Raw genomic sequence first — 12,239 nt, 5'->3', positions numbered from 1 at the left:
TTTTTTTTTTTTTTAGTTTTATTCATTTCAAACGGACTGGATCCGGCCCGCGGGCTGTAGTTTGCCCACGGCTGTTCTAGACGTTGGGCAACATAAGGACATGGATTCTTCCCTGGAACATGGCAATCAGAAGCTAATACAGGTTTTAGTTTCCTATTTGTTGCTTGCAAGAATCACCCCAACCTAATGGCTTACGATCACACACCTTTATTACCTAGCTGCTGTGGATGTCAGAAGTCACAAGAGGGTCTTGCGTGGCTGAAATGAAGGTGTCGGCAGAGCTGTGCTCCGTCTGGAGGCTCCAGGCTGCCTACATTCCTTGGCTCACAGCCACGTGACTCCAACCTGCACAGCATGACGCCCTAAGCCAGGGAGATTGCTCGATTGCTGCTCAACATTATTGTGGCAAATAGGTTACGGCCCCAGAGGCAGGTGACAGGGCACACACACATCACTGCTGCATAGCAAGACTTCCGAGGTGCCCAGTGACTGGTGCAGACAGAAAGTATCATTGGAGGAGAGAGCCCCGAAAGACAGGGTTTGGGTCAGAACGTCACCATAGACATGGGCTCAGCTGAGGTAAGGGAGGAGGTGGGCTTTGCAGGGAGGGGGAGCGCCGGGAGCAAAGGCCAGGCCGACGGAGGATGAAAGCCGTGATTAGAACTAACTACTGGGGCAAATCTGGAGCAGGGGTGGTTTGTGTGACATGGGGAAGGAGAGAAATAGAGAAGCTGCTGGTGGCCAGAGCAGGCACTGAATCTTGGCTGTTGGGGGGGGGGCGCGGGGAGTTGGTCCTCCTCTTCTGACCCGATGACACCGGATGCCTTCGAGCAAAGGCATGACCGGATGAGAGAGATGTTTCTGGAAGGGCAACGTGAGGGCAGTGTGTGTTTTTCAAGGAAGGCGATGGGTGGCCTCTTGGAGGGAAGAGAAGCAGGTGTCTCTCTCCCCGCAGACTTTGCCGGCAGCTCTTCTGCGAATAACTGCATTTCCATGAGCGACTCTTTAAAGCCCTAACACAACCGATTCAATTTCTCAGTGCCTAAGGCTTAACTAAGGCCACAGACACAACAGCTTGAGTTCACAGGCTGTCTCCGAGGCTCTCTTGCGTTGGTTTCTTTACCGGTCACAGCCCTCCCAGAGCAGGAAGGGAGCGGAGTGGAGAGCAGAATGCATCACCCTGGAAGATCTCAAAATTCTTGGAGACAGTCAATGAGGGAGCAACTGGGTCAGGCTTCAGACAGCGGCCTCCACACTCACCTGAGTTCTAGCGGAGAAAAGAGTTACAGAGAAGCCGGGAAACCACCCACCCGTCCCTCCCCAGCCCCCAGGTCTAGTGTAAAGATTTAAGATTTTTTTAAAAATCACCTTATTCATTCCTTTGGCTTCGATCTTCTGTTACTTGGTTACCAATCTTATTTTCCTGCAGAGGCCCTTGTCAAAGTCATTTCCTTTTGGGATGTGGGTTAGGCTCTGTCTATAGCCACCCACCTGACTGTAAACACGTTCCCTGATTTTGCCAAGAGCACAAAGAAAAAAAAAGTCCGTTTTTACTACGTAACTGACTGTGAAGCTGAATATGTTCTCTATTGATCCTTTGTCCCTCCATGTTGTCACAAATGGCAGTTTCCTCTTTTCTATGGCTGAGTAGTATTCCATGTGTATGTACCACATCTCCTTTATCCAATCACCTACGGAAGGACACTTTGGTTGTTTGGACCTTGAGAATAGGATGCTAAGTGAAAGAAGTCAGACAGTGAAAGCTGAGGACCATCTAATTCCATCCATGTGGTATATAAAACTGAAACTCACCGACACGGACAACTGTGTGGTGGTTACAGAAGGAAGGCGGGTAGTACAGGGAACCAAATACATGGTGATGGAAGCTGATTTGACTTTGGGTGGTGGGGACACAATGCTATATACAGATCACGTATCATAGAACTCTACCAATGTCACTCCAATAAATTAAATTTAAAAATCCTTTGTTTACCGCCCAACCCCGCCTTGTTTCCCACCCCCTTCTCTTTTGGATTGGAGGTTGGGAAGGTTCTGTTTGGGTGTAAACTTGGATTGTTCACATGGTTGCCAGGCAACAGACGCCACCCCAGGCAGGATGCATGTCAATGTTAAATTGTCCCCAGCCACCTCTGAAGCTGAGCCTGCGAACGAATCACACAGGGGAGATGGTTAAAAATGTAAGCAGGTGTGAGACCTTGTTCCCAGCGAATGCTAATGGGTAGGTGGGCCAGGTGGCTCCTCTGAGGGCAGGTGGGCTGAGGAGGCCCGAGAAACCCAGCGCCCAAGTATCAAATGGCAAATGACATCAAGATGGGGCTGCTTGGGGTTCAATAAGAGACAAGGGCTGAGAAAGCTGGGAGGAACCAGACACCATCTTAGTTTCTTTACTTGTGTGTATGAAACCAAGGCTCCTTAAGACTTTGACTACACTTAGCTTTAAATCCTAGCTCCAGACACCATCTCTTTCTCTGTGTCTCTCTCCACCGGAGACCTAGCCTTTCCCCTGGATGACCAGCAACCCCTGAGGCAGCAGCAGCCCTGAGCCCGGCCCTGACCGAAGATCACAAGGCCCGAGCCTCCGGCAGGCTCCAGATAACATCTTGACCTGAGGTATCTTTCAGCTCCTGAGCCCCAAGGTGGAACAACCCCCTGGCTACTTTCCGATGAAACCAGACAGAGGGACGCCAGAGCAGACCTCAGAGCTGTGCCCCGGACTGAAGAAATGACTTACTACCCTCCCACCTCCGACCCATCAACTCCCAGCACAGCCCTCACCCCTTCACCCACCGTGTCTTGAGGTTTTGCCCTGTAGCCTCCATGCCATGGGGGAGTTCGGGCTCTGGAGTATTTGCTTCCCATTCGTAGTAAAATAGCCAATCTTTCTGTGTTTAGTGTTTGGCTCTGCTAGCCCCAATGGGTGAACTCCTTTTGTTCTGTAACATATGGCTGTTCTGTTCCGTTCCGTTCCATCCCAGGTTGTGCTGCATATATTACCGCATTTAATCTTATCTCAATGCAGTGAATTTGGAACAATCATCTTTATTTTACAGTAAAGAAATGAAGGTACAGAGAGGTTGTTAACTTATCCAAAGTCACACAGCTAGGAAGCGGGGGGGCTGGGATTTGCACCTGGACAGTCTGGGTCTCTGAGCAGCAAAATGGTGGTTAAGAATGCGGATTCTAGCATGGAACAGTCTGGGTTCTAACTCCGCCTGTGACATTTACTGGCTATGCCGACCTTGCTCAAGCTGGCCGACCCCCTTCTGGCTCAGTTTCCCAAGTTTTAAACTGGGGAGAGCAACGATAACATGTCTGAGTGTCGTGGTGAAGGGTAGGACTTAATAACTGTTGGCCATTATTTTAATCAACGAAGCACTCTGTAGGGGCCAGGCACCGCCTCTTGCTCCACCTCCGACCTGCATCTCACCCTGAAGGTCACCTTCAGAATCCCCTGCCGGGCTGGCAGAAGTTTTGGTTGAGACAATACTGCACCCCCTGCTTTTCCTCTAACTTGTTGGTCTGTGTCGCCCCCTCTGCGCCCCTCTTTTCCCTTCGCCAAGACCGTTCCCCAATCAGCCTCCCGACTCCTCTGTCTCAGGGTGGGCTTCCGGGGGACCCCGGTCTGTGACAGTGAGCGACGGCATGAGAAATTCCAGGCAAACCACACAAAAGACAGCAGTCAGCCAAGTCAGGGCCACTTTTTAATGTTTTAACCATAATGCAAACAGGCGTAAGTAGATTTTTGCTTGAATTCCATCCAATTAGAAGATGAGAACTATACAGAGGAAGAGCATGCGGTGAACACAGCCTGGACGGCCTTGCAAGAGCGTGAGGCGGGCGTCGGTCCTCTGAGGAAGGTGCCGGAGCGCACGGGACACTTGGCGGAGATAGCAGCATCGAGAGCTCAGAGGTAGGGGGAGTCCGCGTTCCTGATGGTGTGTGTGGTCAGATGAGACACCGCTCTGCCCACCGGCCCAGTTCCCAACCCCGGAATGGAATCCCACAGGGACAGACCAACCGACCCACCAACCGACCGACCGCTCTCGCTCAGCCTTCCGGGAAATCACTGCCGAACCCAGAGTGGGTCTTACAATCACAAGGACAACACAGCAACATGGAGAACAGGGTGGAGGCAGGAGGCCGGGCACGGAGGGCACTGGGCCTCTGAGTGTCTTCATCGGAACGATGCCCAGCGCACAGCCTGTTATGGAAACGGAACTGTCATCCTTCTGACTTGGGCGGGAGTTTGTGAAACCCTATCTTTTCACTCCCCCTCCACATCCTTCCAGTCTCGGTGGGGCAGCAGGCAATAGAAACAAAACCACCGGCCGAGGAACGCTCGGCTGGCCCTGGGACATCGGGTAATGTCCGAAGACCTATGCCAGTGACGGCGAACCTTTTGAGCTCGGCGTGCCAGCATTTTGAAAAACCCTAACTTAACTCTGGTGCCGTGTCACATATAGAAATTTTTTGATATTTGCAACCATAGTAAAACAAAGATTTATATTTTTGATATTTATTTTATATATTTAAATGCCATTTAACAAAGAAAAATCAACCAAAAAAATGAGTTCGCGTGTCACCTCTGACACACGTGTCATAGGTTCGCCATCACTGACCTCTGCGCTTGTCACGGTGAGGGGGCGACTACTGGCTCAACATCCTCCAATGCCCAGGACAGCCCCCCACGAAGAACCCTCCAGCCCCAAAGGCCCACAGGGCCGAGGCTGACAGACCCCGCATTTCCCAGAGCCCAGGAGCCCCATCTGGGCACTCTGATGCCCTGGAATCTTTTTCTAGAAAACTATGCAGGGCAGCACCTCCAGGCAGATTTGCTGCTGCCTGACGGGGCCACCTGGTTGAGAGTGGGCTCTGTCCTGGACCAGACGGGCCCGGCCTCCCCATTCAGAGCCGCCCCGCGATTCCAGGACAAAACAGACCCAGGAACACACGGAGACACCTGTGCTCCGACCCCTCCCCAGGCCGCGCTCTGCCCAGAGAAGACACCGGGACAGACTGCTTCCCCGGCGTGAGCGCTCACGAGGTCCTCACACCTGAGACGCAACAGTGTGTGGGGAGGGGCAGCTTTTCCTCCTGGGCCACGTTGCCACCAGCAGGAACTGGAGAGCCGGGCAGGGGTCAGCTGCCAAGTTCATCGGAACCGTCTGGGTTGCGTCCTTGGGAGGCAGGGCCCCTCCCTCAGACGGTCAGATCGCGGTTTCCGCCATCCCGCCATCCCTGCTGCTGGCCTGTCATTCTTGAGGCAAACAGGGCATTTGGATGCAGGAGACGTGGCAAGGGCTGGGGAGAAGGCAGGGAGTCAGGACAGGTCGTATGGGATGCTCAGGTGAGTGCTGCTTTCTTCTGGTCCCCTGCAGGCGTCTCATTAACGGGCGGATTCAGACAGAGGCTTTGTGGACAAGGTGGCACCGTGACGTGCTGGAGACAGAGGCAGCGGGGGTGGAAATATACAAATAAACACGACCGGCTGAAAACGGCGGAGCTGCAGGGCGAAGGGGCCGGACGTCCGGGTTGCCCGTTCTGGCAGGGCCCCTGTGCCCCATGATCTCGGTCAGAAAATCTCACAGGGTTTGGACTTAGGGCAAATCTGACCTCTTTTTGGGGCCCCAAGCAGGTGGCCGCTGAGAGCGTGTCTGGCAGGAAAGCCCTCTGTTTGGAGGCCACGGTCTCCTGGTCGGGGGGCGGGGTGGTGGGGAGCTCTCTCCGTGCGGCCGACCCCGGCTGACCCTGGGGAGGACTGACCCTGTGGACTCCGGGAGAAGCTGGCTGTCACGTCCGCATCGCGAACTCATCTTTCTCCGGGGCCTGTGTTATCTCCCGAGCCCCGTCTCAGCCGAGAGGCCAGAATCTCGGCTTTCTTGTTTTCATCTTTCAGGACAGATGGGTATCCAGTCCTGTTGATTCAGCCCCTGGAACCTCTTGTATCACCATATCTGTTTCTTTCCTCGTTCCAGCCTTTGTTCCTGCAATCACCTGCCCAGAGGTCAACCGGCCGGCCCTCCGAGCTCTGCGCTGCAGCCAGAACATTCTTTTCCAGGCTTAACTCCAATCACCACCTTATTCTTCCCTTTTAAAAACAATCTGAAGGACTCCCCATTGCCTACCAAATAAAGTCAAAATTCCTTAACATGCCACTCACCCCTCCCCACCGCCTGGTCCCTGCCCATCTTCCCAGCGTCTCTCTTGCCATTCCGACCCTCCGCAGCCTTTCAAAGCTGGGTACCTCTGACACCATCCCCCACGTACCCTCCATGCCCCACCCTGGTCCTTGTCTTTGCTCTCACCCTTCCTACTCTGTGGCACACGTGTCTCCCAAACCTGCTGGTGGAATCCACCCACTTCTCGAACCCCAGACATTTATGTTGATTCTAAGAATCGTACCTCTGCATACTGATTCTACCCGCCTATAAAAGGGGAACTGTGTTTTGCTCTGTACACCGTGCCATGCCTTCTGCATTCTGGAGAAGCAAGAATGCTATAGATTAAGTGAAAAAATAAAAGGTGATCGCTCCCAGTGGGTCAGGTACTATAACTGGGCATCTCAGGGGCAGTATCTCATGTAATCCACCTTGTCCTACAGGTGACTATGCAGCCTCAGAAAGGTGAGGAATCCGCCAGCCCACAGCCGTCTGCACAAGCAGGGGCTCATGTGGTGATGAAATCTACAAGTAAACATGGCCAGCTAAAAACAAGAGGGCAAGCTCTACCTGGCCGCATGAACTCAGGCCAGCTTCCAAAACTCCATGTTGGTGGGTCTGAAGCCTTCTCCCCCAAAAGAAAGCTACCTGGGGTCTCACTCCATAGAAACCAAGGTGCGGGAATTGGGTTCTGTTCAGGGATGACCCATTCCTCCCGCCAAACTCACTTGTATTTAGAGCTTTTGTTCAAACGGGGTTGCAGTGACTGCAGGCCAACTCAATGGGGAGAGGGAAATCGAAGGTCTGTAAACTGGGTGGCCCCCAAGTGCCCAGCCAACCCTACTTTGGCTCACCTCTTGCTAAACCAAATTTTTGGTTACTGGGACCGAGCGAAAACCCGCCACAAGAGGGCAGCACTTACACACCCTGGATCAGAGCTAAACCCTCGAGGACTCCCTCTCCATCCCTTGAAAGGCTCATTACAGCCAGGCTTTTGGTGTCAGGGATTCCGACAAAGGAGAGAAACAGATCAGTCTAGTCTCCCGTCTGCGAGCCAGGAGCTGGGAAGCAGCTGTGTTGTGGCGGAAAGGCGTTTACTTAAAAAGGAAAAGATCCTTCCGGGAAGAAAGATGAATCCTGGCTATGTAATCATTTCTTTGGCCTCCCTGATAAAACTAGAGGACGTTTCCCTCTGCCTGCCTGCTTCTCCACGGACGTGACGCGGATAGAGAGGAGGAAGGCGCCTGGCACCGAGTGCTCACAAGTCTTTATTCGGCGACGGAAAAGCATTCGTGCATAAAGCTTGATTTGACGGAGGTTGGACACATTCCCCGGGGAGCTAGTGACATCGCAGGCGGTACCTCCAAAAAGCTCAAGGGGTTGGAAAGAAAGCTGCTAGGAGACAGAATCGTGTTTGCAGGAGAGCCGGGCTTTACGAGGGGCTTCCCTCCAGGTTCGAAAGGGTCGGGGAGCATGCTGAGCGTTTGGTCTCTATGCCCTTGGAAGTCTGAGCAGGAGCAAACAGGACTCAAGGAAGGCGGGGAGGTCACAGCTCTGTCCCAGGGGACGGGGCACCCGTGGGAGCTCCCAGGGAGGGTGGACAAAGATGAGATATAATTTGCCCTTTGACTTATAGAGTCTTGGAGGGTGTCCTCCCCAACACCTCTTTGGCACCCCCATTCTAAGGCCTTTCCAAAGAGGCCAGGGCACTTTCTCTTTGGTACCCCCGCCACCCCCAAACACACACGGAGCATCGAGAAAGAAATGCCCATTGGGCTGTCTTTCTGTGACCAAACCCAACAGAAGGATGGGCCTGGCCCAATGCTTCCCTCCCAACCCTGGGGGCCCAGCCCAGAGCAGACCCGGAGCCAGGCCCTGGGGGGTGGGCACTGGGACTTTTCGGCTCTCTGGTGGATGCTGCCTGCATTGATCTGTAGCACTTCCCTGCCTCCCATGCCCTTGACTCTGAGAGGGTCAACGCCGCGGCTTGCCTGCCAGGGAGAACTTGTTCCAACTCTGATTTCTGCTAACGACTCTGCTGCCCATTTAAAGAGAAATCTGTCGAGGACAATTTATTTGTCGCCGTTATTTTAGCAGGTTAAACGTGTGGGGGATGCCTTGTAGGAGGCCTACAGCATGGAGGCCAGGCCCTTTCCACCCTGGGCTGTGGGCCTGCAGAGGAAGCCACGCGGTGCTCCTGCCCAACCTGATCCACCCCGACTGGCTTCCGGGATTTTCCCGCCGAGGGTGCAGCAGCAGCCCTCTTTGGGGGAATAAACGCAGAACGATGACACTGTTCCTTAATATTGTTTCCAGTCTTCACAACTTTAAAGTTGCATCCATTCATACTTCTTAGCTTTATAACATTACAGCGAGGGGAATCCGAGGACCAGAGACTTGTCCAAAGTCAGGGGGTGGCCGAGATGAGAAGATTCCTATTTGCAGCCCGTTCCCTTGGACAGCATCACTTCTGGCCTCATGGGTGGGGTTGCTCTGGGAGGGCCTGGGGTGGGCGGGCTGGGGGCACGGTTGCTCAATCCAATAGATGGGTGAGTTTCCCAGCCAGGGCGCCCTCCTGGTGCAAGAACCTAAATGCATCTCGTCCTCCGACTCCCCTTTCCTTGGAGATTTCCCCCTAAATCCTCACATGCCCTCTCCGTGCCCGGACCCTTTATTTCCGGGACCATTAGGGTGCTGCCAAGGGTTACAGGGACCCAGGCGCAGTCCCTCAGTGCAGGACGCGTGAGCAGCCAACGCAGGCTGGGCCGTGGTTCTTGGGCCCCGGGCTCTGCAGGCAACACGCTCACGTGGGCAAGAGGCCTGACGGAGACCCAGGCCCATCACACGCACGACCAGACGTCATCCCGTACAAGGTAATAAGGTGGGGCTTCAGCGCTGGGAGACGGGCTCAGAAGACTCTTCCGTGTGATCCCTGCGCCTCTCCCAGGGGAACCCCCGAAAACAAGCCCGCCGGGAGCGCCCCACGTCCCAGGGCCTCCACGAGCGTGGACTTGTCCTTGTCAGGAGAGGGGGGCAGTGCTGTCAGAGCCGCTGAGGAGCATAAAGGCATCGCATCGCAGCAGGAAGACTCAGGAGGAAACCCTAGGAGGCCAAGGACGCACGGAGAGGCGAGGACCCGGGGAGGAAAGCCAGGACAGGCGGCGACAGGACGAGGCAGAGCGGGCCGCGCGGGTCCCGTGGGAAAGGTTCATTGGTGTCCACGCTTAGGGAACCTGCCGCCACCCCTGCCGGAGCGCGTGGGGCGGACCCCTGCCGTCCGTCCGTCGGGGCAAGAGCATCCGGTTAGGAGCTAAAGACCCTGCGGGAGAAGAAGTGAGGAGAGTTAGCGCCGCGCCAGGCCGCTGTGAGCTTAGGGACACGGGACGGCCACCTACACTCCGCACGGGCCTTCCGTGCTCTCTCTGCCTGCACCTGGCACCCAGCTGGGACCTGCAAGGAACGACCGGACGAATGGGTGAGCGCTGGCTCCCAACACACCGGCCAGGAGGAGGGACATGCAAGGGGCTCAGTGACAGCCCCAGGAGTGCGACGGTCACAGCAGTAACGTGAGCCTCCTGGACACACGAGTGTGTTTTTGAGACGGCCGGCTGGTCAGGGGAAGTCCGCGAGGGTATGTGAGAGCTGGAGCGTGTGCCCTCTGCCACTCTAAACGCGACGGCTCCACTGCTACCGACGTTCCAGGGCCCAGGGCGGGGGTGGCGAGGCGTTCCCGGGGCGGGGAAGGGGGGCGTGAGGTTACACTCAGGCTGGCGTATCATGGCACTGCGGTCGGCCGAAAACAGGGAGACTCAATCCCGGCCTCGGGTGCCCCAGACTGTTCCCAGCCATTTCTAAGGGAGGCGTGAAGCTGTCAAAAGAATGCCACTTGGAATCTGCATCAATGAGAGTGTTCCCAGCAATTCTGGGGGGCGAGAGACGTGGTGTGAAACCCAAGACAACGTTGCAGAGCCCTGAGCCGTCGTTCCACTAGGGGGTGCCCCAGGCGGAAGCTGGGGTTCCCACACTTGAGGGCACAGAGTCTCCCAGAGGAACCACTGCACCCCGAGGCCTAGGCTCTGCAGGCCTGGGCCTGGAGGGTGCGTTTCTAACTGCTCCCAGGCGCTGCTGCTGCATCTCAGGGACCCCTCGGGGGGAAGGCCCCGTTACTGAGGTCAGACGCCCCTGCCCACCAGGACCAGAGGGAGGGCGCTGCCACCCCTCGCCCGCGGGACGGGGCCAGCTTACTCATCCGTGTCCTTTTTGCTCTCCTCAATGAAGGCGATTGAGGATTCAGACCTAAGGCGGTTGGTCACTTCATACGTTCGCAGGGTGACCCCGAAGATATCCTCATGGTAGCGGTTGTCATCCTAGGGGCGGAAACAGTCAGGGAACAGCCCTCAGAGGCCAGCCCGGGGCACGGAGAGGGCGGGCACGCGGACACCCAGGATGAACTCTCCCGAAAAAAAAAACGGGCCCGAAAGAACCGAGGCGCTCCAGCGCCCCCGGGAGTGCCCTTGGTCTCCCCAGCCCGGGTGACAATGAGCACCCTGGGTCCGTCCAGGGACAAGCTGCTGCTCTGTGGATCCTGAGGACAGGAGGGGAGGTCAAACGGGAGCCTCCACACCCCCTGCCCTCTCCCAGTGACCTGCCCGCTGCTGCCGCCACACCACAGCCCCAGCCACATCCCACCTGCTCCCCTGCACGCCCGCCCTCCTTCCTCCTCTCTCCGCGGAGGGCTGGGACACCCCCATCCTCTACCCTAGCCAGAGAGGGCCAAGTGGGAGCAGGGATGTCGTGATGGCTCCCCAGGCATTGAGACAGGACCCCGGATGCCGGGAAGCGGGAGGCCGGCCGCCACTCACCCTCAGCCGGCTGATGAACACGCCCGCGTCCTCCACCGAGAGCTGCCCCTGCTGCGCCATGATGCGCTGGATGGCCTTGAGGACGTCGGCGGCCATGGTGACGTCCCCGCACACATAGATGTGGCCCCCCTGCTCCTTCAGGGCCTGGTACAGCGGTTCCGCCAGCTTCTCCTGCAGGATGTCCTGCACGTACTTCTGTGGGGAGCAGGGGCTGCGTGAGCCCCGGGGAGCAGAGCCGACGTGGGGGCTGCGGGCAGGGGGTGATCTCTGGGATCTCGGGAGTGAAGCTGGAGGAGGACAGCCCACCCGAGGCTGCGGGAAGGAGCGGCTCCCCACTTTGCACTTCACTCTGCGGAGGCCCCCAGAACTTCTCCTGGAGCGGCATTCACGGGGGGCATTGTCTACCTGCTCCTCTCTCCAACCATCAGGGGCCCCCCACGGGGTGTGGACGCCAGAGCCTTATATGCCAAGAGCCAAGAGCGAAGAGCAACAAGAACCAATAGAATTCCTTTGTTTTGGGAATTACGTATTTCCAAATTTTCACAGGCTTGTAGTGGCCATGCCTATTCTGGCCAATGATCTCTGTCCCCAGGTTTTGTTTTGTTTTTTTCATATATATATATATTACTGATTTTAGAGAGGAAGGCAGAAAGAGTGAGAGATAGAAACATCAATCATTGATCGGCTGGCTGCCTCCTGCACGCTCCCTACTGGGGATCGAGCCCGCAACCTGGGCATGTGCCCTGACTGGAATTGAACTGTGACCTCCTGGTTCATAGGTTGACGTTCAACCACTGAGCCACGCTGGCCCGGCAGGAGTGAGGTTCTCACAGGTGTCCTATGCTGACGTGGCAGAGCAGCCCCAGGCAGACAGCAAGAGGCGGGGATAGGTGAGGGCTGCCAGGCCGCACCTGTGCAAAGCCAGCTGCTGCAGCTGGAGCAGGAAGTGGGCTAAGGGGATGGGAGGGGCCCCCGGGGATTTGCTACAGGCTGTTTCGATGCCTCTGGCCCAGGAAACTCCCCTCGGCCGAGGCTGACATCCAGCTGTCCACCTGGCTTGGCTGTCCTGATGTTGATGTATGTCTACAGCAGCTGTCAAATGGCCGCACCCAGACTCTCTGAGTTTCCCCCTCACCCCAGCTGTCCTGGCCTCCTTCCCGGGACCCCCCCCCCCCAGGCCTCCCCCAACCCCCCCCGC

At 56.3% G+C, this 12,239-nt stretch overlaps 1 protein-coding gene across 2 annotated transcripts in view; it reads right to left on the bottom strand.

Annotated features, from left to right (window-relative positions):
• Nucleotides 1-3,709: 3,709 nt before the first annotated feature.
• NOS1 (nitric oxide synthase 1 (neuronal)) overlaps nt 3,710-12,239 on the bottom strand; it is an 89,797-nt gene continuing 81,267 nt past the window's right edge. For both annotated transcript variants that reach the window (XM_005863789.2, XM_014537697.1), the window contains 4 exons: nt 11,042-11,236; nt 10,425-10,546; nt 4,641-9,498; nt 3,710-4,397 (listed from right to left, as the gene is read on the bottom strand). In XM_005863789.2, coding sequence (XP_005863851.1) covers nt 9,483-9,498; nt 10,425-10,546; nt 11,042-11,236 — 333 coding nt within the window. In that variant the 3' untranslated portion in view covers nt 3,710-4,397; nt 4,641-9,482. The remainder of the gene's footprint in view (nt 4,398-4,640; nt 9,499-10,424; nt 10,547-11,041; nt 11,237-12,239) is intronic.

This window comes from Myotis brandtii, unplaced genomic scaffold (genome assembly GCF_000412655.1).
Source record: "Myotis brandtii unplaced genomic scaffold, ASM41265v1 scaffold181, whole genome shotgun sequence".
Classification (NCBI taxonomy): domain Eukaryota; kingdom Metazoa; phylum Chordata; class Mammalia; order Chiroptera; family Vespertilionidae; genus Myotis; species Myotis brandtii.
This window is presented reverse-complemented; position numbering and strand designations above follow the sequence as displayed.